The sequence below is a fragment of the Nanorana parkeri genome, unplaced genomic scaffold (assembly GCF_000935625.1).
Source record: "Nanorana parkeri isolate BGI_ZX_2015 unplaced genomic scaffold, ASM93562v1 scaffold708, whole genome shotgun sequence".
NCBI classification, from domain to species: domain Eukaryota; kingdom Metazoa; phylum Chordata; class Amphibia; order Anura; family Dicroglossidae; genus Nanorana; species Nanorana parkeri.
Window position 1 is genome coordinate 598,836 of NW_017306976.1, and position 23,073 is coordinate 621,908.

The following is a 23,073-nucleotide window of genomic DNA, read 5'->3' on the forward strand; positions in this document are numbered from 1 at the left end:
GCCATTCTTCCCACCCTAAGCAGATGCAGCAGCATTGTCACCATCAAATTTGTGCTTCCTGGGGATCACACACAGAGTGCCAGCATGTGGAGTCAACAAGGAAAGCAAGACAGCAAGGGGTGTCAATGTCATTGCAGGGAGTCACTACAGGTCACAGTATTTTGCTGCGCTCTCCTTGTGCAGGGTGACCGGTTTTCGTCTCCGTCCTCTCTTGTAATAAAGACCGCTCACTGCTGCGCTCTCCTTGTGCAGGGTGACTGGTCATGTCTCCGCCCCCTCCTGTAATAAAGACCGGTCACTGCTGCTCTCTCTCCTTGTGCAGGGTGACTGGTCTCATCTCCGCCCCCTCCTGTAATAAAGAGCGGTCACTGCTGCTCTCTCCTTGTGCAGGGTGACTGGTCTCATCTCTGCCCCCTCCTGTAATAAAGACCGGTCACTGCTGCTCTCTCCTTGTGCAGGGTGACTGTTCATGTCTCCGCCCCCTCCTGTAATAAAGACCGCTCACTGCTGCTCTCTCCTTGTGCAGGGTGACTGGTCTCATCTCCGCCCCCTCCTGTAATAAAGATCGCTCACTGCTGCGCTCTCTCCTTGTGCATTGTGACTGGTCTCATCTCCGCCCCCTCCTGTAATAAAGACCGGTCACTGCTGCTCTCTCTCCTTGTGAGGGGTGACTGGTCTTATCTCCACCCCCTCCTGTAATACAGACTGCTCGCTGCTGCTCTCTCTCCTTGTGCAGGGTGACTGGTCTTGTCTCCGCCCCCTCCTGTAGTTTACTGCAGGCAGCATGCAGTGTGTGGTGTCTGCAGGGCCCCTCTTACAGTTCTGCACAGACTATGTACAACACAGTGATGATGCCACCGATACGTTTAGGGTAATATCTTGGTTTGCAAAGGCATGTGTACACAAAGTGCAATAATAATATCCTTTGCGGCTATTGATGAATATACTGAAGTGAAAGTTTTCTGACCGTCAGTCGCCGCTCCCAGCAGGGATTTCTCCCCTTTCTGTTCCTCCAGTGCTCATTGGAAGGACAGACAGGGGTGGGGGCTGGCACAGCTGGCTCTGGCTCTAGAGAGGCCTCTGCTTGCTGTAGAGAAATACACACCAACCAAGGATAATGCAAAGCAATATGCGCACAATGCCTGCAGTGCTGCCGCCCTTCGTAGACTTATTTACCATTTTCCCCATGATCCCTGTGCCTAAAGACTCTGCTGCAACCTCCTGGATGTGCTTGAAGTGTTCCTTCCTGGCAAACACCAGCATCATCATCCCCACAAGCCTGATCAGACGGATCTGAAAGACACAAACAGATATAAAAGGTCAGCAAGGTGAACCATGTACCAGCATTGTGGTCGCCACGGTTACTAAATTTATAGAACCAGAGCTAAAAAAATTATTTGTATTGTTTTGGGTACAAATACGGGTCAGAACCTCTGTGGGGTGTTAATTGGTGCTCGTTTCTGTGCTGGGGAGGTCTTCCGAATCATGTGACCACATGGCATATATGAATCCCCCATATGACTGCTGTCACAGGAACAGACGGCCCTATTGGGAGATCTACGATCATCTCCTGACTTTGGGATTCCCACTCATGGACAGGATGCGAGTGAACCCGCTGAGTGAAAGCGCACAGAGGGCGGGTTGCATGCCTCAGACATACCTGGAACTATTGGATGGTGACTTTTCAGTCAATTTTGGTGACTGTTAATTTAAAGTGGAACTCTAGAAAGTATGTCTTTTAGACACTTACAGAGGTCCAGCTATCCATATCTGTTCTCCGGAGGGCTACAACAACTAATCGATAATAATCGATAATGAGAATCGTTATCAACTTTTCTCATTATCGATTAGTTGATTGTTAGATTAGTTGCAGCCGCTGCGCTCCTCCGTTCTCCTGCTTGTGTCGGCAGAGGCAGCGGGGACACAGACCGCTGCAGGCTGCACTAGCTAAGGAGACACTGCTGTGCCTCTGCATTACCCTGCTGGTGCCCCCCCCCCCGTTCCTCCATGCTGTCATTGTTCCTATGCTGATCCCCCCCATTCCTGCGCTGCTGCACCTGTACCTCTGCTGCCCCCATGCCCTCCTCTTCTGCCGACGGTAGAAAGCCAGCAGCAAAACTCTCTTCAGCAGCTGAGAGCAATGAGGTGGCAAGCGTCATTTTTTGGTTTTGGTCTGAAAATTCAGCTCCGGAATGCGCGTTGTGGTGCAATTAATTTCAATGGCATCCCAAACGCCCCTCCCGCCTGCAGTGCGATTCCCTGCACTGAAACGCACGGTACTGCAATGCCATACGTTCCAGCGCGGTGCGAGTGCAAAGAATATGCATGCAGTTTTATTCTGAAGTAAACTTTGTGTTTGTAACACTGCATTTGTGTATTTTATTTTAAATTGAGGATGTGGTTTTTTTTAAATCCGATTAATCGAAAAAAAAATGAAATTGGCCAACTAATCGATTATAAAAATAATCGTTAGTTGCAGCACTACTGCTCAGGATGCTGGAAATGACTGTTGTACTCTGTGCTACATACAGTGATAGCAAGGAACCTCAAACGGAGGCTCCAGTGGCTTCCCCTCTGCACACTGAGCGCAGGGAGTCACTCGCTCAGCACCGCCGCCATTCAAAGGATGCCTTGTACTTTATTTTAATGAATACAAAGCATCCTCTGATTGGATAAGGTGGACATTGTGAATTCATCCTCCCTTCCTCTCAACCTTGTCCAATCAGAGAATGGCTCGTTAAAAAAATACAAGTCATTCTTTGCATGGCGGAAGTGCAGAGCAAGCGACTGCCAGTGCTTATTGTACAGACCGTCTCAGTCTCAGTCTGACCGTCCTTGCTTTCACTGCATTCAGTGCGGAGTACTATAGTGATTTTCAGCAGCCCTCCACAGATCAGATATAGATACTTACACTGAGCCAAGCTGGAACAATGTAAGTTCCCATAAAAGAGAATTCCCGGAGTTCTGCTTTAAAGGAGAACTATGAGGTGAGTGAAAATCCCTCCTCATAGTTCGAGCCGACCTGTGACAATGAGACTGTCACAGGTCGGCTCAGTAGATGGGGAGGTGAGGGAACACATACCGGGCCTTGCTCACTTCGCGATCTATCGGTGCAGAGAGCCGTGACCGTCACTCATGGCTCCCTGCAGGGATTCTCCCACCCCCCCCCCCCCCCCTTCTCCAGCGCTGACTGGCGGAACGGACGGGGGGAGGGGGCGGGTACAGCTGGCTCTGCCTCTAGATAAGTAGAGCCAGCTGTCACTCACGCAGCTGGGTGTATCTCGAGAGTAATGTCGGGATCTGTCCCGGCTGTAGCTCCCTATATACTGAGCTTTGGGTGACGGGAGGACGCTAGTTTGTGTCCTCCCTTTACCCTTAGGAGAACTATGGGGAAAAACACTGGCACCCCGTAGTTCTCCTTTAAGCAGTAAATGTTTTCATTTGAATCTCTCACTGCTCTATCTGCGTTCTTTTAGTTTCCATAAATATCTCGGCGGTGTGTTGTTCCCCAGCGCTGTTTACAGACTCACTTTCTTATATTTGGCTTTGGGGTGGAGGCTCCTCTCTACAGCCTCCAGCCACTCCTGTTCCTTTCCTGAGTCGAAGTAGAAGAAAGCTTCTGTGCTGAGGTCCAGCTCCTGGAATCTGAAACACACACACACACACGGCATTATGTCAGAGTCATGCCTGGACAAGCTTTGCCTACGTGTCGCCCCAAAGAGACAACCAATGCGTCTCAGGGAGACTCTGTGTGCACCGAAAGGACGGGACCCGCTGGTGACAACAGTCTGTACTTATTACAATGAGCCACACAACTTGTCATCACCAAATCTTCACCCAGCAACAATCGGGGAAATAAAATCAGTGAACTGGCAACATTGTCCGGGAAACACCGAGACTGAGCCGGGGATATAAATTGAGTCGATGGAGGACATGTATGAAGCAAATTGGCAACACAAATATCTGCAGCTTATGTTGTCTCTCGTTTAGCAAAGTCTACTCAACAGTTTTTGTGTGCATAGGCGATCTCTCTCTGCGCTTGGAATCCTGCACAGCCAATAGATTTGCAACGTGAATACGTCTAGAATTGAAGGGCCACACGGTAATAATTGAGGGCAGACAAACCACTCTGCCCCCAAACTTTAGCAAAGGCGCTGCAAGGAAAATTGTTGGCCAACCAGTCAATGCAGCCAAAGCACGGCAGGTGGGAGATTCATCCTGTTTAGTGTGAGTTAAAGAAATCTCTAAGGTTTCTTTCACACGTGCGTTGACAATTTAATGAAAGAGCAACGCTGATTAACACAGCATGAACAAGGCTAGGGCTGAAACAACTAATCGATCAAACCGATAATGAGAGTTGTTGTCAAGGATTCTCATTATCGATTAGTTGATTTTCGATTAGTTGAATCCTCCACTGCCACTCTGCTCCTCTGTTCTCCTCCTCTCTGGTGTCGGCTGCAGCGGTCTCTCTCCCTTTCAATCCCCCCTGTATCGGCAGCGTGGGGAACAGACCACTGCAGCCAGCACCATCGGGGAGGAGAGACTGCGGTGACCGGGCATTCCCCTGCCCCATCCCTAGCAGAGCAACATTTATTTCAAACTTGACAGGTTCTGGCTGGTACTTGCAATGTCTGGCAACGGTATGGCTGGCACTGCTTTGGAAGACACTAACAGCTGGCACTACAGGGTGGCATAGGTCAGGCTGTCATAGGTTGCAAGTACCTGGCTAGAAGCTGTGCTCTTGCTGGCTGTGTGCAGGCAGGTAGTGGCATCTGCACCTGTTCTGTCCACTACCTATGATTCCCCATTGGTTTCTGGGATTCCAAAACCTCATATGCCTCTCCTAAAACACCTGTGCAACACTTAATTGTGCGAAAAATGCTATAGGAGCACTGACCGAGCATTTAAAAGGGCATTTCAATATACTTCAATGGAGGCAATTGTCCGGAGTGCAGCATGCACTCTATTATTGAACACACAGCAACACAACGCTCTGGGACTTCTCTAGAGTCTCTCCCATCTTATGGAACTCTTTACACCAACCTGTCCAAATATCTCCCACTCTGACTGCCTTTAGGCGTTCCTTTAAGACTCATCTCTTCAGGGAAGCCGATCCCACCTCAACCTAACCACTCAACCATCACATTCTCATAAAATCCATCCCCACACAGCTCCCTCCTCATGTATCACTGGCCCCTCCCTTTTAGATTGGAAGCCCTCAGGGGCAGGGCCCTCCTTACCATCTTGTCTTGAATTGTATTGTGATTGTAATTTCTTCCTTATATTGTAAAGCGCTGCGCAAACTGTTGGCGCTATATAAATCCTGTATAATAATAATGTGTGAACTGCACTAGGCAGATGCTATTGTATTATCCCACATGAGCGTTAATAGGCAGCAGAGAGGCTTTAAAAACGCTTCTATAATGCCTGATGTTAACAGACGTGTGAAAGAGGCCTCAGTGTGTGGCCAGCTATAAGGTTTACATACCTTTTACATGTATTCTGACACCGCAGCATAGATTTAAATACAACAGATATACACTGAGTGGCCAGATTATTATGACCACCCCATCAGTACTTCGTTGGGCCGCCTCGTGACTCCTCGAGATGTTGAAAGGTGATGCGAGGAATCTGACACGGCACTGTTGCCCTTCTGTTGTCTTGTACCAGTCTTGCCCCTCCCCCGTTCTGCCCTAACATTGACTAGTCGCTGACGGCCACAATTCCCACGTTCAGACCCAGATTTTCGGCTGACAGTCCGGTCTTTAAACACTTTAACAATGAGCCGCTCCTGAACATGTAACGAATTCTGCTGTTTTGCTGATACTCGCTCCATGGCTCCGAGCGCCAACAATCATCCCACGTTCAAAGGCTGTTACATCGCGTTGTTTCCCCGTATCTTCAGAAACAAATCACTTCTACTTTCGTGGTAACCAACCCGCTTCCTTATTTATAATGGTCTGGCCCTCTAGCAACTTCAGCGCCAAATTATAGCTAATTTGCCTACAAACGTCAGGTGGTCATAATAATCTGGCCACTCAGGGTAGTGTATCACTGAGTATACAGTCTATCACTGAGTATACAGTCTATCACTGAGTATACAGTCTATCACTGAGTATACAGTCTATCACTGAGTATACAGTCTATCACTGAGTATACAGTCTATCACTGAGTATACAGTCTATCACTGAGTATACAGTGCATCACTGAGTATACAGTGCATCACTGAGTATACAGTGTATCACTGAGTATACAGTGTATCACTGAGTATACAGTGTATCACTGAGTATACAGTGTATCACTGAGTATACAGTGTATCACTGAGTATATAGTGTATCACTGAGTATATAGAGTATCACTGAGTATATAGAGTATCACTGAGTATATAGAGTATCACTGAGTATATACTGTATCACTGAGTATATAGAGTATCACTGAGTATATAGAGTATCACTGAGTATATAGAGTATCACTGAGTATATAGAGTATCACTGAGTATATAGAGTATCACTGAGTATATAGTGCATCATTGAGTATATAGAGTATAAAGTGTATCATTGAGTATATAGAGTATATAGTGTATCACTGAGTATATAGAGTATAAAGTGTATCACTGAGTATATAGAGTATATAGTGTATCACAACGCTGAGTTGCACAGATGTCCATTGGTAGTTTGTTAGTTTGTTACATTAACATTCTCCTAAATAAAATGCAGGAAACAGAAGAGATGTCCTCGGACGCTCACCCAATGACGTAGACATCGGGGGGCTCTGCATCGGCGTGCATCCAGGGTTCTAATCCGCCTTCTGGAGACTGACCGTTTACATTCCACGTTCCTATAAAGAATCTAAGAGACAGGATAGGACATTCCTCAGCAGCGTGGTCACACACAGATGTGTTATCTGGAATCTGAACAGTCAGGGAAACTCACAAACAGCCATTGTTGTACTGGGATTGTGAAGGATGACTCTAGTAACAAGACCGAATGCAGACAGAGGTGACCCCGGAAGCTGGGAGCACTCAGCTAGGAGTCCTCTTTGATTCCGGGGACTAAACATTACAGACATTTCCCATATCCCATCCTCCTCATTCTAATAGACCTGGTCAGAGACGCCCCCCTCTGTTCCACAGCATTACAAGTCTGTGTGATGGGTGGGGCCGTTACTCTGCCCTGCCAGCACAGAGCACTGGATTAGGGGGACAGGAAGCACGTTTTCTCCAGGCAACAAAATGTATTTTAAAGCTGAACTCCATGCAGATATTAGACACAAATTATTGCAGCCACGTATTCATTGTTCAATGAATTGTTGTTTCACAGCTAAAATGAGTAGAGCCACCAGGAGTCTGTTTAGAGGGGCCCGCTGCCAGTGACATACAGCATACGGTGTTGGCAGAGAAAGGGGGTAAAACCCCAAGGCAGTCTGAAACACACGCACATGAAAACCATGGTCTATGGCACGAGTGCTCAGCCTGCGGCCCTTTAATAATGATGGTGCAACCCTTGGGGTCCCAGCAGCCAGCACAGGGAACATGAACTTGTAAAGTTCAGTGGTTCGCACTTCTGCCTTCCAGCACTGGTGTCCTCAGGAAAACACCCAGCCAGGAAACTCTCAGCATATTGTTTGCATGTTACACTATCAGCATAGAGTTTTAGGAGGCAACCTTGCAACTATTTTGGAACTACAAGTCCCATGAAGCATTGCAAGACTTTGACAGCTACGGTAATGACTCCCACAGGCAGAGGCTTAATGGAGTTCGTAGTTTCCTCATAGCTGGAGTGCCGAGGTTGCCTACCCCTGTGCTTACACGATCAGCATGGAGTTTACATGCTACACTATGAGCTCAGAGTTTGCATGTTCTCCCTGTGCTCGTGTGGGTTTCCTCCAACAGTCCAAGGATATGCCAGTAGGGTAACTGGCTCTTGTCTATATGGCATGGTGTAGAGGTTAGCTCTTCTGCCTTGCAGCACTGGGGGCCCCCGGTTCAAATCCTGGTCAGGACACTATCTGCATGGAGTTTGCATGCTTTCCGTGGGTTTCCGGTTCCCTCCCACACCCCAAAGACATGCATGTGAGATAAGGGCCTTAGATTGTAAGCTCCTTGATGCCAGGGCCTGATGTCAATGTGATGTAAAATTGCTGCAAAAATTGACAGCGCTATATAAACACCTGTATTAAAAAAAATAAAGGGGCAGCCATCTCTATCAGTCTCATGTGACAAGGATGTGAGTAAGGATGGGCTTGGCCGTGTTCGCAGCGCCACGTGCCGAGCTTGCCGGGAAGCTGACAGCGCCAATCACAGGTACGGCGACATTTCCCGATCTCTGCAGCTGCGGACCGTGAAAATGTCCCAGTACCTGTGATTGGCGCTGCGAGCTGTCAGCTTCCTGGCGGTTTAGGCACGTGGAGCTGCGAACATGCCCGAGCCCATCAACTACACATGTAGACCAGCGTTAGTCAACTTACTAGATATAGGGGGCCTGAACGGCGGCCCATGTCATCCCCAGTGGGCCGCACATAATGTTGTGCAACGTTGACATGCTGTCACCAGTCTCTGGCAATCCTCTGTAGCACCACGAATACTGAACATTGTGTGCGGCCCACTGGGGATGGCATGGGCCGCAGCTCAGGTCCCCTATAGCTAGTGAGTTGCCCAACACTGGCCTATGGCATCCTTCACGAGAGGACCTTCAAGGAATGCTTTGGCTTTTCTTTAGGGCTGTGAAAATTAACGATTAATTTCTCGATTAATAGTTAATCTTTTTGATCGATTAAACATTTTTTTGATCGATTAAAATGTTTTTGAAACTTTCTGCACGAGCGCCAGCCAAGGCATTGGCCTATACACATACAGCACAGCAATGAAGTAATAAAATGAACTAGGATCACACTAATCCAGCACGTTATTAATCTTGCCCCACTCAAGCGGCGGCCATATTGAGTGGGCCACGTGAGATTAATAACGTGCTGGATTAGTGTGATCCTAATTCATTGTATTACTTCATTGCTGTGCTGTATGTGTATAGGTCATTGCTGTGCTGTATGTGTATAGGCCAATGTAGTTGGATCTGTATGTGCGTTATAATTAATCGAAATTAATCGATTTAAAAATATTTCGATTAATCAAACACAAAAATGTTAATCAGTAACAGCCCTACTTTTCTTCCTAATAACGCTCCCGTGTGTGTTCTCTAATAATCAGAGACACCCCCAATCTACATACTTGTAGTTTTCAATGTTGACATATTCGTTCTCCTTCTTGGTCAGGATGTGCTTGATCAGTCCTTCCCTCTGGCCAGACTGGCTGGTCGGCACGAACAGTTTCCGCATGGTGTTGGACACTTGTGGCTTCTCCCTTCCGGGGGGGTCTCTTGTCTGAGACAGCCTGCAAAGAGGTGACGATTGAGAACTCGGGGGGGCACATCACAGAGCGAGCTTTGGGGTACAAAGAGGAAATCACACTGCACATGCTACAAATGTAGAGGTACGATGAGATGTCTTTCATGTTATGTGCTCCATTCCCAGTGATATGGAAGTAGAACATTTCCAGGAATCTATTACTTTTCACAGAGATCACAAAATTCCCAGACGATGCTTTTAAAGGACGGCGCCATCTATAGTCCGGCATCATCCCGGGTCACCATCTGCTTCCTGGACTGGGATGTTGGCTCAGGGATGATGCAATCATGGATATCTTGCTGATTGGACAGTTCTTGGCTATATTCACACTATTTGGCACAGATCAGACTCTCGCGTCACAATGTTGCAGTCTGATCACTGAGGGAGAAGGAAGACTGAGGAAATGCTTCTTCCTCCCTGCAGCAGACTGATCACTGGGGAATAGGAGACTGTGGAAATGCTTCCTCCTGCCTGCAGCAGTCTGATCACTGGGGGAGGGGAGACTGAGGAAATGCTTCCCCCTGCATGCAGAAGTCTGATCACTGGGGGATAGGAGACTGAGGAAACGCTTCCTCCTGCTTGCAGCAGACTGATCACTGGGGAATAGGAGACTGTGGAAATGCTTCCTCCTGCCTGCAGCAGTCTGATCACTGGGGGAGGGGAGAATGAGGAAACGCTTCTTCCTGCTTGCAGCAGACTGATCACTGGGGGAGGAGAGACTGAGGAAATGCTTCTTCCTGCCTGCAGCAGACTGATGATATCTCAGCCTAGGCAGAGTCAATGGACAGCTTTGTGATGATAAAAGGTGGAGATTTTCTGAAGCATGATACTGTTTCAAGCAGATGTATACTTCAGAAGACACCGGAATGTCCGCTCTGACCCTTCTCAGCCACCAGATTTAGGGCCGGTTCACGCCACAAAGGCTGCGTTCCAGAGCGATCGGCCTCTGGAACGCAAACCGGCCGGCTCCATTCCTTCAGGGGTGGAAGGGGGTGTGGCGGTGCATTGAAGTCAATGGCACCGCAGCCACGCCCCCCGTGCGCACCCGGAACACAGGCACATTAGTGCTTGCGTTCCGGTCCAGCGTGATCTGCAGTAAAATAGTGCTTGCAGTATTTTTGCAGATGGCACTGGACCGGAACACAAGCAAGGCCGAACGCTCTGGAACGCGGCCTTTGTGGTGTGAACCGGCCCTCAAACATCCGTGACGTTTAGATCCGGGGTTGTCACTGAAGGAGACGTCAGCCGGCGTGCAGTTTCACGTTCGGTGCGTTGCGCAGGTTGAGTCAGGTTTACATGAACATGCCAATATACATTACCGCCTTTCCAGAGGAGGTGCGGGTGGAGGCGGGGGCTCCCGGCGTACCACCGGCTGGTTCTGTAGGTTTCTTCTGTTCTCCAGATGTGTGGCGCGGGTTTCCATTGCCGTATTCCCTGCCAGGGGAGAAGAGAAGGTTACGCAGAGCTGTATACTCGGGGCAGGCCGGGTCACTGAAATCTGGATGAGTCACTACGAGCAAATACAAAGGGCAACAACACAGCAAAAGCTGCACTCCCGCCGTGCACCACTTGTACTGGCTCCTCTCCTATCCTGGAATTACAGCTTCCGATTTCCCTGCACACTGCGAGCTTCTCACCATGAGCATTAGAAGCTGCAGCAAGTCACATAGAGCCCACCTGATTTCCTGGTTGGGGGACATCTAGCATCATCTAGTCCTGCCCTTCCCAAGCGTGACTGTCCCTGACCCGCCCCTTTCATTCAATGATGGAGGCTCAGCATCACACGTATCATTACCTAGGGAGCCTGCATACAAATACATAATGTTAAGACTTGGGATGCATCAATAACGGTTTGTCGGTATTAACCTCTTGCCGTCCGCCCGTAGTAAAAAAACGGACGGACGGCACTGCACCCCCCTCGCCCCCACACAGCTCCCGCCCTCCGACTCATCACTGCTGGTCAATCCAGAAGATCGTGGCAATGGATGACGTTACTGCACAATAAACAGAATCACTTTTACAGTCTGTGTTCCAATGAAAAGGATCAAAAGCCCAACAATGAATCTTTTACAAGATGGCTCTCACACCGACATACAAGGTCCATGCGCCTATAAATACATTACACAGAAGTTGTAAACATGCTCAGGATTACGAGCAGCAACACACACCCGTGTAACGCAGCCAATGGAAGCGCTGCATTGTGTGATGAACGTCAGAAGCTTAACCGATAGTTAATATTTAAGCGGCTGTACGCTATATGGCGGACTGTGCGACGCATGTTATCTACAACTGAGATAACAATGCCATGTAGCTGGGGAACCCGATTTATTTTAAGCCGCATGCAGAGCTACAAAGTCAAAGTGACAACTGAACTCTGAAAAGGTGGAAGTGATGGAAAGAAAAAGCAATATGAACATTTCGTTAGAATAACTTATTGGAGTAAATAAGGGCCGGGACCCGTCAAGTTATTATTGTTACCAAATATTAACCATTTCCCGCGGGTTCAGGTAAATACACGTCATCCGCTGGAAGTGGTTCTTGGTGCAGCTTTAAACAGCAGGCGATTGCTGTTTAAAGACAAGTGATCTGGAGTCCGTACAGGCGCCGGATCACTTGTACGGTGCGGCGCTGTGTGCCCCTCATCCCCCTCCACCGGTGGCGCCGTCGGTTTCCCGGGCTCCGCTGTCCCCCATCCGCGCCCGGGGCCGCTATGGTGGGTCTCCCCTGCTGGATTGGATCAGATCGGAGAGAGATCAGCACGCTTCCAGCCGCTGGACTCTCCTCCGATCACTGGACCCGGAAGTGATGTGCATTACATCACTTCCGGTGTCACTGGGCACATTCACCGGCTCCTAGAGCCAGGAGAAGAAGCTGGTGAAGTAGATCTCTGCTTCATCAGCTGCTTTGGGGTCCCTAGGTGACATTAGGGGTCTGAAAGACCCCTGATGTCTCCATAAAGAGGACCTGTCACACCCTACCTGCTATTACATAGGGGGCTTGTTAGCCCGCCACGTGATAGCAATAAAGTTGAGTAACAAATACAAAAATTGTAAAAATTTAAGTAGCAGATAAAAAAAAAAATTTAAAGCCCTGCGTCCTCCACGTGCACGCACATACAGCGCAAATACGCGTTGTATGAGTGTACGTGAAAAAAAAACGAAAATTGCACCACACAGGTTACATATCACCGCGAGCGTCGGAGTGAAAGCAATAATTCTAGGCCCATCAATCACTGTTACCACTAAGCGGTAAAAGCGCTTAAAGCGTCGCCTATGGGAAATTTGGGGTATTAAAGTTTTTGCGGGTTGCACGGACGCACACAATTTTAAGGCTTGACATGTTTGGTATCTATTTATCCGGCGTGACCCAGTCTTTTATATTTGACCCAAAAAAAATGGGCAATATATTCTGTTTCTGTGTACTAAATTTCACTTTAGTGTATTGTTTCCTAAAAATACTGGTTTGATAAACATTTGCGCAAATACTGCGCGACATAAAAAAAATCGCAACTAGCATCTTTTTATTCTACAGGGCCTCTGCTTTCTGAAAATATATCATTATTTGGGGGTCTGAAGCTGTTTTCTAGCCCAAAATTCAGATTTTTATCATGTGTGGGCAAATGTAAGAAATTGCTCCGGGCAGTAAGTGGTTAAAGGAGAACTATGGGGTTAAGTCTTTTCCCCATAGTTCTCCTTAGGGTAACGGGAGGACACAAACTAGCATCCTCCCGTCACCCAAAGCTTAGTATACCGCGAGCTACAGCTCCCTATATACTGAGACGCCGCAGCCGGAGCCGATCCCAAAATTAATGTCGGGATCCGCCCAGCTGCGTGACAGCTGGCTCTACCTATCTAGAGGCAGAGCCAGCTGTACCCGCCCCCTCCCCCGTCCGTTCCGCCAGTCAGCGCTGGTGGATCGGAGCGGGGAATCCAGCCCCTCCCCTGTCACGGCAGAGAGCCGTGACGGGATCGAGAGGTGAGCGAACGCCGGTATGTGTTCGCTCACCTCCCGATCTACTGAGCCGACCTGTGACAGTCTCATTGTCACAGGTCGGCTAGAACTATGAGGTGAGTGAAAAGCACTCACCTCATAGTTCTCCTTTAAGTTCATTCCAATGAACAGCATGATGGGGTCTATACTTGAAGCCAACTCATTTCGGCGGTCAGAGAACTCCCCCTTCATCGGGGCTCATCAGCAACAATGAGACATATGTATGCAGTGAATGGTGTGCAATAAAAACCAAGATGTAAAGGTCGTATTGCTGTAGATCTGATGTATGGCAAAGTTACAAACATACAATTAGTGTGGCCGACACTTACAGAGTTGAGAAGTTCAAAGATTAGCAGACCTGACAGATTCACTTCAAGGACTCATTCACAGGAACGCGTACAGCGTGTACACCAGTGAAGAGACCTGCTCCCGGGAGGGACAGATGCTGCGTGTTATTGCGTTCAGCAGCCTGTGCCACCCTGTTGGACGCAGACAGCGCGCGTCCATGGTGAGGTACCCGCAGCCGCACAGATGTGCAGGTTTTGTAACCGCGTGCCGTACAACCACATGTAACCGCGTGCCGTACAACCACATGTAACCGTGTGCCGTGTCCTCCCATAGAAGAAGAGAATAATGTCGCCAGCACACCGCGATAGTAAATCAATGATCCATTTTAACGGCACATTGCCATCCAATACAAGCGCTTTCGGGGCCACAAGGGGCCCCCTTCCTCAGGCTCAGAATGACACATCACTAAATGATTCATCAACTTTATATAGACATCACACAGTGAGAATAAAAATAAGCCGCTCCCATGAAAACAATGCCATCGCTGGATCCATTCCCACCACAATAGATTCAAATCCTTAACTGACCTTGTGTATCGCAGGTGCACCGTGGCGCCAGGAGAAACCGGGCCGTTACTCGGCAGGAGCGGGTAGTTGCCAAGGCGATTAGACGCCGTCTCGGCCGCCGTCTAGGACGCGGCGCGCTGCTGCACGCAATTACACACAGCTTCAGGCCCTCCTGGGAGCAGGACTCTGCGCAGGCGCTCATGCTGTACGGATGTGCACGCCCGTGTGAATGAGCCTTACAATGCGCACAATGGGAAAAAAGGTGAAATACCTGAACTTGAAGACTTTGACAAAGTCCCGGGCGCGCTCCCTACTCTCTCGGCGGACTGGTACCAATTAGACGACTCCTTTTTATCGGGACGGATGGTTCTGTACCGCCCTGCTCCTGGAAGAAACATACAACGTTGTGACACATGGATAGGCTCTTGACTTTGTTAGAAATGTAAAGATTAAAAGGAGAACTATGGGGTCAGGGCTTTTCCCCATAGTTCTCCTTAGGGTAACGGGAGGACACAAACTAGCGTCCTCCCGTCACCCTAGGCTCAGTATACCGCGAGCTGTACTGAGACGCCGCAGCCGGATCACGTCTTAGATGATGGGATCCGCCCAGCTGCGTGAGTGACAGCTGGCTCTGCCTATCTAGAGGCAGAGCCAGCTGTACCCGCCCCCTCCCCTGTCCGTTCCGCCAGACAGCGCTGGCAGATCGGAGCGGGGAGGGGGAATCCAGGGCCTCCCCTGTCACAGCAGAGAGCCGTGACAGGATCGAGAGGTGAGCGAACGCCGGTATGTGTTCGCTCACCTCCCGATCTACTGAGCCGATCTGTGACAGTCTCATTGTCACAGGTCGGCTAGAACTATGAGGTGAGTGATCCTTTTTATCGGGACGGATGGTTCTGTACCGCCCTGCTCCTGGAAGAAACATACAACGTTGTGACACATGGATAGGCTCTTGACTTTGTTAGAAATGTAAAGATTAAAAGGAGAACTATGGGGTCAGGGCTTTTCCCCATAGTTCTCCTTAGGGTAACGGGAGGACACAAACTAGCGTCCTCCCGTCACCCTAGGCTCAGTATACCGCGAGCTGTACTGAGACGCCGCAGCCGGATCACGTCTTAGATGATGGGATCCGCCCAGCTGCGTGAGTGACAGCTGGCTCTGCCTATCTAGAGGCAGAGCCAGCTGTACCCGCCCCCTCCCCTGTCCGTTCCGCCAGACAGCGCTGGCAGATCGGAGCGGGGAGGGGGAATCCAGGGCCTCCCCTGTCACAGCAGAGAGCCGTGACAGGATCGAGAGGTGAGCGAACGCCGGTATGTGTTCGCTCACCTCCCGATCTACTGAGCCGATCTGTGACAGTCTCATTGTCACAGGTCGGCTAGAACTATGAGGTGAGTGGAAATCACTCCCCCCTCATAGTTCTCCTTTAATAAAAAGAAGAACTTTAAGGTGGAATCCGACCCGTAAATGTAATCGTCGCCCAAAACAGTTACTTTCAAGGCGTGCCAACTGTCAAGGTTGCCCGTGTGCTTATTTCAGCTCTCAACCAAACTTGCAAGCCCTCCAATGGCTGCTCATAGCTGATCACATGGGCAGCACCATGGCAACTGCAATCCAAATGGAGGCTAAGATGGCGCCTTCCTTGGCTGTAAAGGATCAGAGGGTGGAGTTCCCCTTTAACAAACAGTCTCCTGTAATTAAGAGATGCTTTCACCCACTTTACATGCAGTGGCAGGAAATCAAACATGCAGCCCCGGACCTGACAGCCTATAAGATGTCTGCATTCCACATCTGAAGACTGGGGAGCTGCAATATATGACATTTCTCTTGCTGGATTGTTCGAGGACAGGTACACTTTACTGGGTATTATTGGTAATCTGTCTTCTCTCCATGCAAAAGTGACACTCGTGCTCTAAAAGCAGAGAGACGGCCTCCTATCCTGCCTGAGACCAGAGCTGCTCTCCTGACTGCCACAGGACAAAAAAACAGCGTGCAGGAAATTAAAAGGCAACCAAGGCAGGAGATGAGACGGCCTCTGAGGGGGGCTAAGGCAGGAGATGAGACGGCCTCTGAGGAGGCTAAGGCAGGAGATGAGAGGGCCTCTGAGGAGGCTAAGGCAGGAGATGAGAGGGCCTCTGAGGAGGCTAAGGCAGGAGATGAGAGGGCCTCTGAGGAGGCTAAGGCAGGAGATGAGAGGGCCTCTGAGGAGGCTAAGGCAGGAGATGAGAGGGCCTCTGAGGAGGCTAAGGCAGGAGATGAGAGGGCCTCTGAGGAGGCTAAGGCAGGAGATGAGAGGGCCTCTGAGGAGGCTAAGGCAGGAGATGAGAGGGCCTCTGAGGAGGCTAAGGCAGGAGATGAGAGGGCCTCTGAGGAGGCTAAGGCAGGAGATGAGAGGGCCTCTGAGGAGGCTAAGGCAGGAGATGAGAGGGCCTCTGAGGAGGCTAAGGCAGGAGATGAGAGGGCCTCTGAGGAGGCTAAGGCAGGAGATGAGAGGGCCTCTGAGGAGGCTAAGGCAGGAGATGAGAGGGCCTCTGAGGAGGCTAAGGCAGGAGATGAGAGGGCCTCTGAGGAGGCTAAGGCAGGAGATGAGAGGGCCTCTGAGGAGGCTAAGGCAGGAGATGAGAGGGCCTCTGAGGAGGCTAAGGCAGGAGATGAGAGGGCCTCTGAGGAGGCTAAGGCAGGAGATGAGAGGGCCTCTGAGGAGGCTAAGGCAGGAGATGAGAGGGCCTCTGAGGAGGCTAAGGCAGGAGATGAGAGGGCCTCTGAGGAGGCTAAGGCAGGAGATGAGAGGGCCTCTGAGGAGGCTAAGGCAGGAGATGAGAGGGCCTCTGAGGAGGCTAAGGCAGGAGATGAGAGGGCCTCTGAGGAGGCTAAGGCAGGAGATGAGAGGGCCTCTGAGGAGGCTAAGGCAGGAGATGAGAGGGCCTCTGAGGAGGCTAAGGCAGGAGATGAGAGGGCCTCTGAGGAGGCTAAGGCAGGAGATGAGAGGGCCTCTGAGGAGGCTAAGGCAGGAGATGAGAGGGCCTCTGAGGAGGCTAAGGCAGGAGATGAGAGGGCCTCTGAGGAGGCTAAGGCAGGAGATGAGAGGGCCTCTGAGGAGGCTAAGGCAGGAGATGAGAGGGCCTCTGAGGAGGCTAAGGCAGGAGATGAGAGGGCCTCTGAGGAGGCTAAGGCAGGAGATGAGAGGGCCTCTGAGGAGGCTAAGGCAGGAGATGAGAGGGCCTCTGAGGAGGCTAAGGCAGGAGATGAGAGGGCCTCTGAGGAGGCTAAGGCAGGAGATGAGAGGGCCTCTGAGGAGGCTAAGGCAGGAGATGAGAGGGCCTCTGAGGAGGCTAAGGCAGGAGATGAGAGGGCCTCTGAGGAGGCTAAGGCAGGAGATGAGAGGGCCTCTGAGGAGGCTAAGGCAGGAGATGAGAGGGCCTCTGAGGAGGCTAAGGCAGGAGATGAGAGGGCCTCTGAGGAGGCTAAGGCAGGAGATGAGAGGGCCTCTGAGGAGGCTAAGGCAGGAGATGAGAGGGCCTCTGAGGAGGCTAAGGCAGGAGATGAGAGGGCCTCTGAGGAGGCTAAGGCAGGAGATGAGAGGGCCTCTGAGGAGGCTAAGGCAGGAGATGAGAGGGCCTCTGAGGAGGCTAAGGCAGGAGATGAGAGGGCCTCTGAGGAGGCTAAGGCAGGAGATGAGAGGGCCTCTGAGGAGGCTAAGGCAGGAGATGAGAGGGCCTCTGAGGAGGCTAAGGCAGGAGATGAGAGGGCCTCTGAGGAGGCTAAGGCAGGAGATGAGAGGGCCTCTGAGGAGGCTAAGGCAGGAGATGAGAGGGCCTCTGAGGAGGCTAAGGCAGGAGATGAGAGGGCCTCTGAGGAGGCTAAGGCAGGAGATGAGAGGGCCTCTGAGGAGGCTAAGGCAGGAGATGAGAGGGCCTCTGAGGAGGCTAAGGCAGGAGATGAGAGGGCCTCTGAGGAGGCTAAGGCAGGAGATGAGAGGGCCTCTGAGGAGGCTAAGGCAGGAGATGAGAGGGCCTCTGAGGAGGCTAAGGCAGGAGATGAGAGGGCCTCTGAGGAGGCTAAGGCAGGAGATGAGAGGGCCTCTGAGGAGGCTAAGGCAGGAGATGAGAGGGCCTCTGAGGAGGCTAAGGCAGGAGATGAGAGGGCCTCTGAGGAGGCTAAGGCAGGAGATGAGAGGGCCTCTGAGGAGGCTAAGGCAGGAGATGAGAGGGCCTCTGAGGAGGCTAAGGCAGGAGATGAGAGGGCCTCTGAGGAGGCTAAGGCAGGAGATGAGAGGGCCTCTGAGGAGGCTAAGGCAGGAGATGAGAGGGCCTCTGAGGAGGCTAAGGCAGGAGATGAGAGGGCCTCTGAGGAGGCTAAGGCAGGAGATGAGAGGGCCTCTGAGGAGGCTAAGGCAGGAGATGAGAGGGCCTCTGAGGAGGCTAAGGCAGGAGATGAGAGGGCCTCTGAGGAGGCTAAGGCAGGAGATGAGAGGGCCTCTGAGGAGGCTAAGGCAGGAGATGAGAGGGCCTCTGAGGAGGCTAAGGCAGGAGATGAGAGGGCCTCTGAGGAGGCTAAGGCAGGAGATGAGAGGGCCTCTGAGGAGGCTAAGGCAGGAGATGAGAGGGCCTCTGAGGAGGCTAAGGCAGGAGATGAGAGGGCCTCTGAGGAGGCTAAGGCAGGAGATGAGAGGGCCTCTGAGGAGGCTAAGGCAGGAGATGAGAGGGCCTCTGAGGAGGCTAAGGCAGGAGATGAGAGGGCCTCTGAGGAGGCTAAGGCAGGAGATGAGAGGGCCTCTGAGGAGGCTAAGGCAGGAGATGAGAGGGCCTCTGAGGAGGCTAAGGCAGGAGATGAGAGGGCCTCTGAGGAGGCTAAGGCAGGAGATGAGAGGGCCTCTGAGGAGGCTAAGGCAGGAGATGAGAGGGCCTCTGAGGAGGCTAAGGCAGGAGATGAGAGGGCCTCTGAGGAGGCTAAGGCAGGAGATGAGAGGGCCTCTGAGGAGGCTAAGGCAGGAGATGAGAGGGCCTCTGAGGAGGCTAAGGCAGGAGATGAGAGGGCCTCTGAGGAGGCTAAGGCAGGAGATGAGAGGGCCTCTGAGGAGGCTAAGGCAGGAGATGAGAGGGCCTCTGAGGAGGCTAAGGCAGGAGATGAGAGGGCCTCTGAGGAGGCTAAGGCAGGAGATGAGAGGGCCTCTGAGGAGGCTAAGGCAGGAGATGAGAGGGCCTCTGAGGAGGCTAAGGCAGGAGATGAGAGGGCCTCTGAGGAGGCTAAGGCAGGAGATGAGAGGGCCTCTGAGGAGGCTAAGGCAGGAGATGAGAGGGCCTCTGAGGAGGCTAAGGCAGGAGATGAGAGGGCCTCTGAGGAGGCTAAGGCAGGAGATGAGAGGGCCTCTGAGGAGGCTAAGGCAGGAGATGAGAGGGCCTCTGAGGAGGCTAAGGCAGGAGATGAGAGGGCCTCTGAGGGGGCTAAGGCAGGAGATGAGACGGCCTCTGAGGAGGCTAAGGCAGGAGATGAGAGGGCCTCTGAGGAGGCTAAGGCAGGAGATGAGACGGCCTCTGAGGGGGCTAAGGCAGGAGATGAGACGGCCTCTGAGGGAGGCTAAGGCAGGAGATGAGACGGCCTCTGAGGGGGCTAAGGCAGGAGATGAGACGGCCTCTGAGGGGGCTAAGGCAGGAGATGAGACGGCCTCTGAGGGAGGCTAAGGCAGGAGATGAGACGGCCTCTGAGGGGGCTAAGGCAGGAGATGAGGCGGCCTCTGAGGGAGGCTAAGGCAGGAGATAAGACGGCCTCTGAGGGGGCTAAGGCAGGAGATGAGACTGCCTCTGAGGGGGCTAAGGCAGGAGATGAGACGGCTTCTGAGGGGGCTAAGGCAGGAGATGAGACGGCCTCTGAGGGGGCTAAGGCAGGAGATGAGACGGCCTCTGAGGGGGCTAAGGCAGGAGATGAGACAGCCTCTGAGGGGGAGCCTGTCATATGGTGACAACGTTGCTCCACTATGGATACAAAACAACAAGAGAACACGCCTGCTACCTGAGAAGTTCTGTGGACCGGAGCCCTGTGCAGAGGAAGTGCAGCACGCTGGAGAGCCGGACCGCCACACTCACAAAGCAGGGGCCCGGTGCTCTCCAGGGGTCCAACATGCCCTCTTTGCACGCTGCAACAATCAACACTCCTCCCCTGTTTTTGATTGGTGTAGTGTTCGGGGTGGGGGGTTGCGTCAGTCTGCAGGAAATCCGGGGTGCTGCTTTGTTGGAGAGCAGTGGTCTGACTCTGCAGTGTGCGCACTGTAATTTAACCCTTCCTGCACCACTCATGAAAAAAAACCATGGCACATGATAAGAGTCACGCCGACCAATCACACGGGGTTAAATGACAGGCAGGCCAAGCAGTTAACATGGTCCGGCAGACCAAAAAGCCAGCAAAGGAAGAACACTGAGATAAAACTAACTGCTGGGTAAAGTTTTTGACCGACCGGCAGAACGCCCTGCAAATCAGAGAAAATAAAGAGACAGAGAGTGAAGAGAACCTGTCACATTATAACACACACTGACAAAGGATGAAACTTAAAGGGGAGCTCCAGGCAAACGGCTCAATACAAAGATGGAATGCAGCATTTCTGTCTATCCAATCCTGGGATTTACACCGCTCTGCCGCTTAGCGCAGCCCAGTCTGGTAGGGCAGAGTAGTTATAGGTCTGGACCCTCCCCCAGTGTGTGATTGGTCAGTGACAGGAGAAGCGGCAGACATTAGGGATGATGTTCATGCCTAACAGCGCACATCGATGACGCCCTCCCTCCTGTAATCTCTCCTTTACCAGGGAAGGACACTCCTACTGCAAGCTAGACTTCATCTTTCAGACAGGAGGAGAGAGCAGAGTGCCAGAGAGGGAGAGAAACTCATCAGTCTGCTGCTTCCTCCTTCACTGTCCAATCACAAGCTGGGGGAGGGACATGTAGGCTTGCCTGTCCCGCCCTGTGTGGCAGAGCTGTGTAAATCTCAGGACTGGATGCACATACAATCCTATACATGTATGTAGCGGTCTGCCTGGAACGTCATTAGGAGAAGGCGGAGCCTCTAATGTGGAGTTCATTACCTTCCTGGATGAGACGCATTTCGGTCAGAAGCTCTATACACCTCTCTTCATCGGGGATCTCGAAGAGGCGCTCCGCCGACCACGGGTCTGCCTGGATCCTGACCTTGCAGCCACCTGAGGGGAGAAACCGAAAACCCAGAGGAGGTCATTATGGAGGAATCTGACCTCCGTCCTCCCCTTCAGCCTTCTATCTGACCTCCGTCCTCCCCTTCAGCCTTCTATCTGACCTCCGTCCTCCCCTTCAGCCTTCTATCTGACCTCCGTCCTCCCCTTCAGCCTTCTATCTGACCTCCGTCCTCCCCTTCAGCCTTCTATCTGACCTCCGTCCTCCCCTTCAGCCTTCTATCTGACCTCCGTCCTCCCCTTCAGCCTTCTATCTGACCTCCGTCCTCCCCTTCAGCCTTCTATCTGACCTCCGTCCTCCCCTTCAGCCTTCTATCTGACCTCCGTCCTCCCCTTCAGCCTTCTATCTGACCTCCGTCCTCCCCTTCAGCCTTCTATCTGACCTCCGTCCTCCCCTTCAGCCTTCTATCTGACCTCCGTCCTCCCCTTCAGCCTTCTATCTGACCTCCGTCCTCCCCTTCAGCCTTCTATCTGACCTCCGTCCTCCCCTTCAGCCTTCTATCTGACCTCCGTCCTCCCCTTCAGCCTTCTATCTGACCTCCGTCCTCCCCTTCAGCCTTCTATCTGACCTCCGTCCTCCCCTTCAGCCTTCTATCTGACCTCCGTCCTCCCCTTCAGCCTTCTATCTGACCTCCGTCCTCCCCTTCAGCCTTCTATCTGACCTCCGTCCTCCCCTTCAGCCTTCTATCTGACCTCCGTCCTCCCCTTCAGCCTTCTATCTGACCTCCGTCCTCCCCTTCAGCCTTCTATCTGACCTCCGTCCTCCCCTTCAGCCTTCTATCTGACCTCCGTCCTCCCCTTCAGCCTTCTATCTGACCTCCGTCCTCCCCTTCAGCCTTCTATCTGACCTCCGTCCTCCCCTTCAGCCTTCTATCTGACCTCCGTCCTCCCCTTCAGCCTTCTATCTGACCTCCGTCCTCCCCTTCAGCCTTCTATCTGACCTCCGTCCTCCCCTTCAGCCTTCTATCTGACCTCCGTCCTCCCCTTCAGCCTTCTATCTGACCTCCGTCCTCCCCTTCAGCCTTCTATCTGACCTCCGTCCTCCCCTTCAGCCTTCTATCTGACCTCCGTCCTCCCCTTCAGCCTTCTATCTGACCTCCGTCCTCCCCTTCAGCCTTCTATCTGACCTCCGTCCTCCCCTTCAGCCTTCTATCTGACCTCCGTCCTCCCCTTCAGCCTTCTATCTGACCTCCGTCCTCCCCTTCAGCCTTCTATCTGACCTCCGTCCTCCCCTTCAGCCTTCTATCTGACCTCCGTCCTCCCCTTCAGCCTTCTATCTGACCTCCGTCCTCCCCTTCAGCCTTCTATCTGACCTCCGTCCTCCCCTTCAGCCTTCTATCTGACCTCCGTCCTCCCCTTCAGCCTTCTATCTGACCTCCGTCCTCCCCTTCAGCCTTCTATCTGACCTCCGTCCTCCCCTTCAGCCTTCTATCTGACCTCCGTCCTCCCCTTCAGCCTTCTATCTGACCTCCGTCCTCCCCTTCAGCCTTCTATCTGACCTCCGTCCTCCCCTTCAGCCTTCTATCTGACCTCCGTCCTTCCCTTCAGTCTTCTATCTGAACTCCGTCCTCCCCTTCAGTCTTCTATCTGACTTCCGTCGTTCCCTTCAGTCTTATATCTGACCTCCGTCCTCTCCTTCAG

At 51.9% G+C, this 23,073-nt stretch overlaps 1 protein-coding gene across 1 annotated transcript in view; it reads right to left on the bottom strand.

Moving 5' to 3' along the window:
• Positions 1-21,417, bottom strand: part of OCRL (OCRL, inositol polyphosphate-5-phosphatase) — a 55,489-nt gene extending 34,072 nt beyond the window's left edge. The window contains exons 1-7 of the mRNA XM_018563902.1: positions 21,310-21,417; positions 14,515-14,628; positions 10,721-10,833; positions 9,224-9,387; positions 6,747-6,848; positions 3,531-3,645; positions 1,177-1,293 (exon numbers count right to left, since the gene is read on the bottom strand). Coding sequence (XP_018419404.1) covers positions 1,177-1,293; positions 3,531-3,645; positions 6,747-6,848; positions 9,224-9,387; positions 10,721-10,833; positions 14,515-14,628; positions 21,310-21,328 — 744 coding nt within the window. The 5' untranslated portion in view covers positions 21,329-21,417. The remainder of the gene's footprint in view (positions 1-1,176; positions 1,294-3,530; positions 3,646-6,746; positions 6,849-9,223; positions 9,388-10,720; positions 10,834-14,514; positions 14,629-21,309) is intronic.
• Between the last annotated feature and the right edge of the window lie 1,656 nt (positions 21,418-23,073).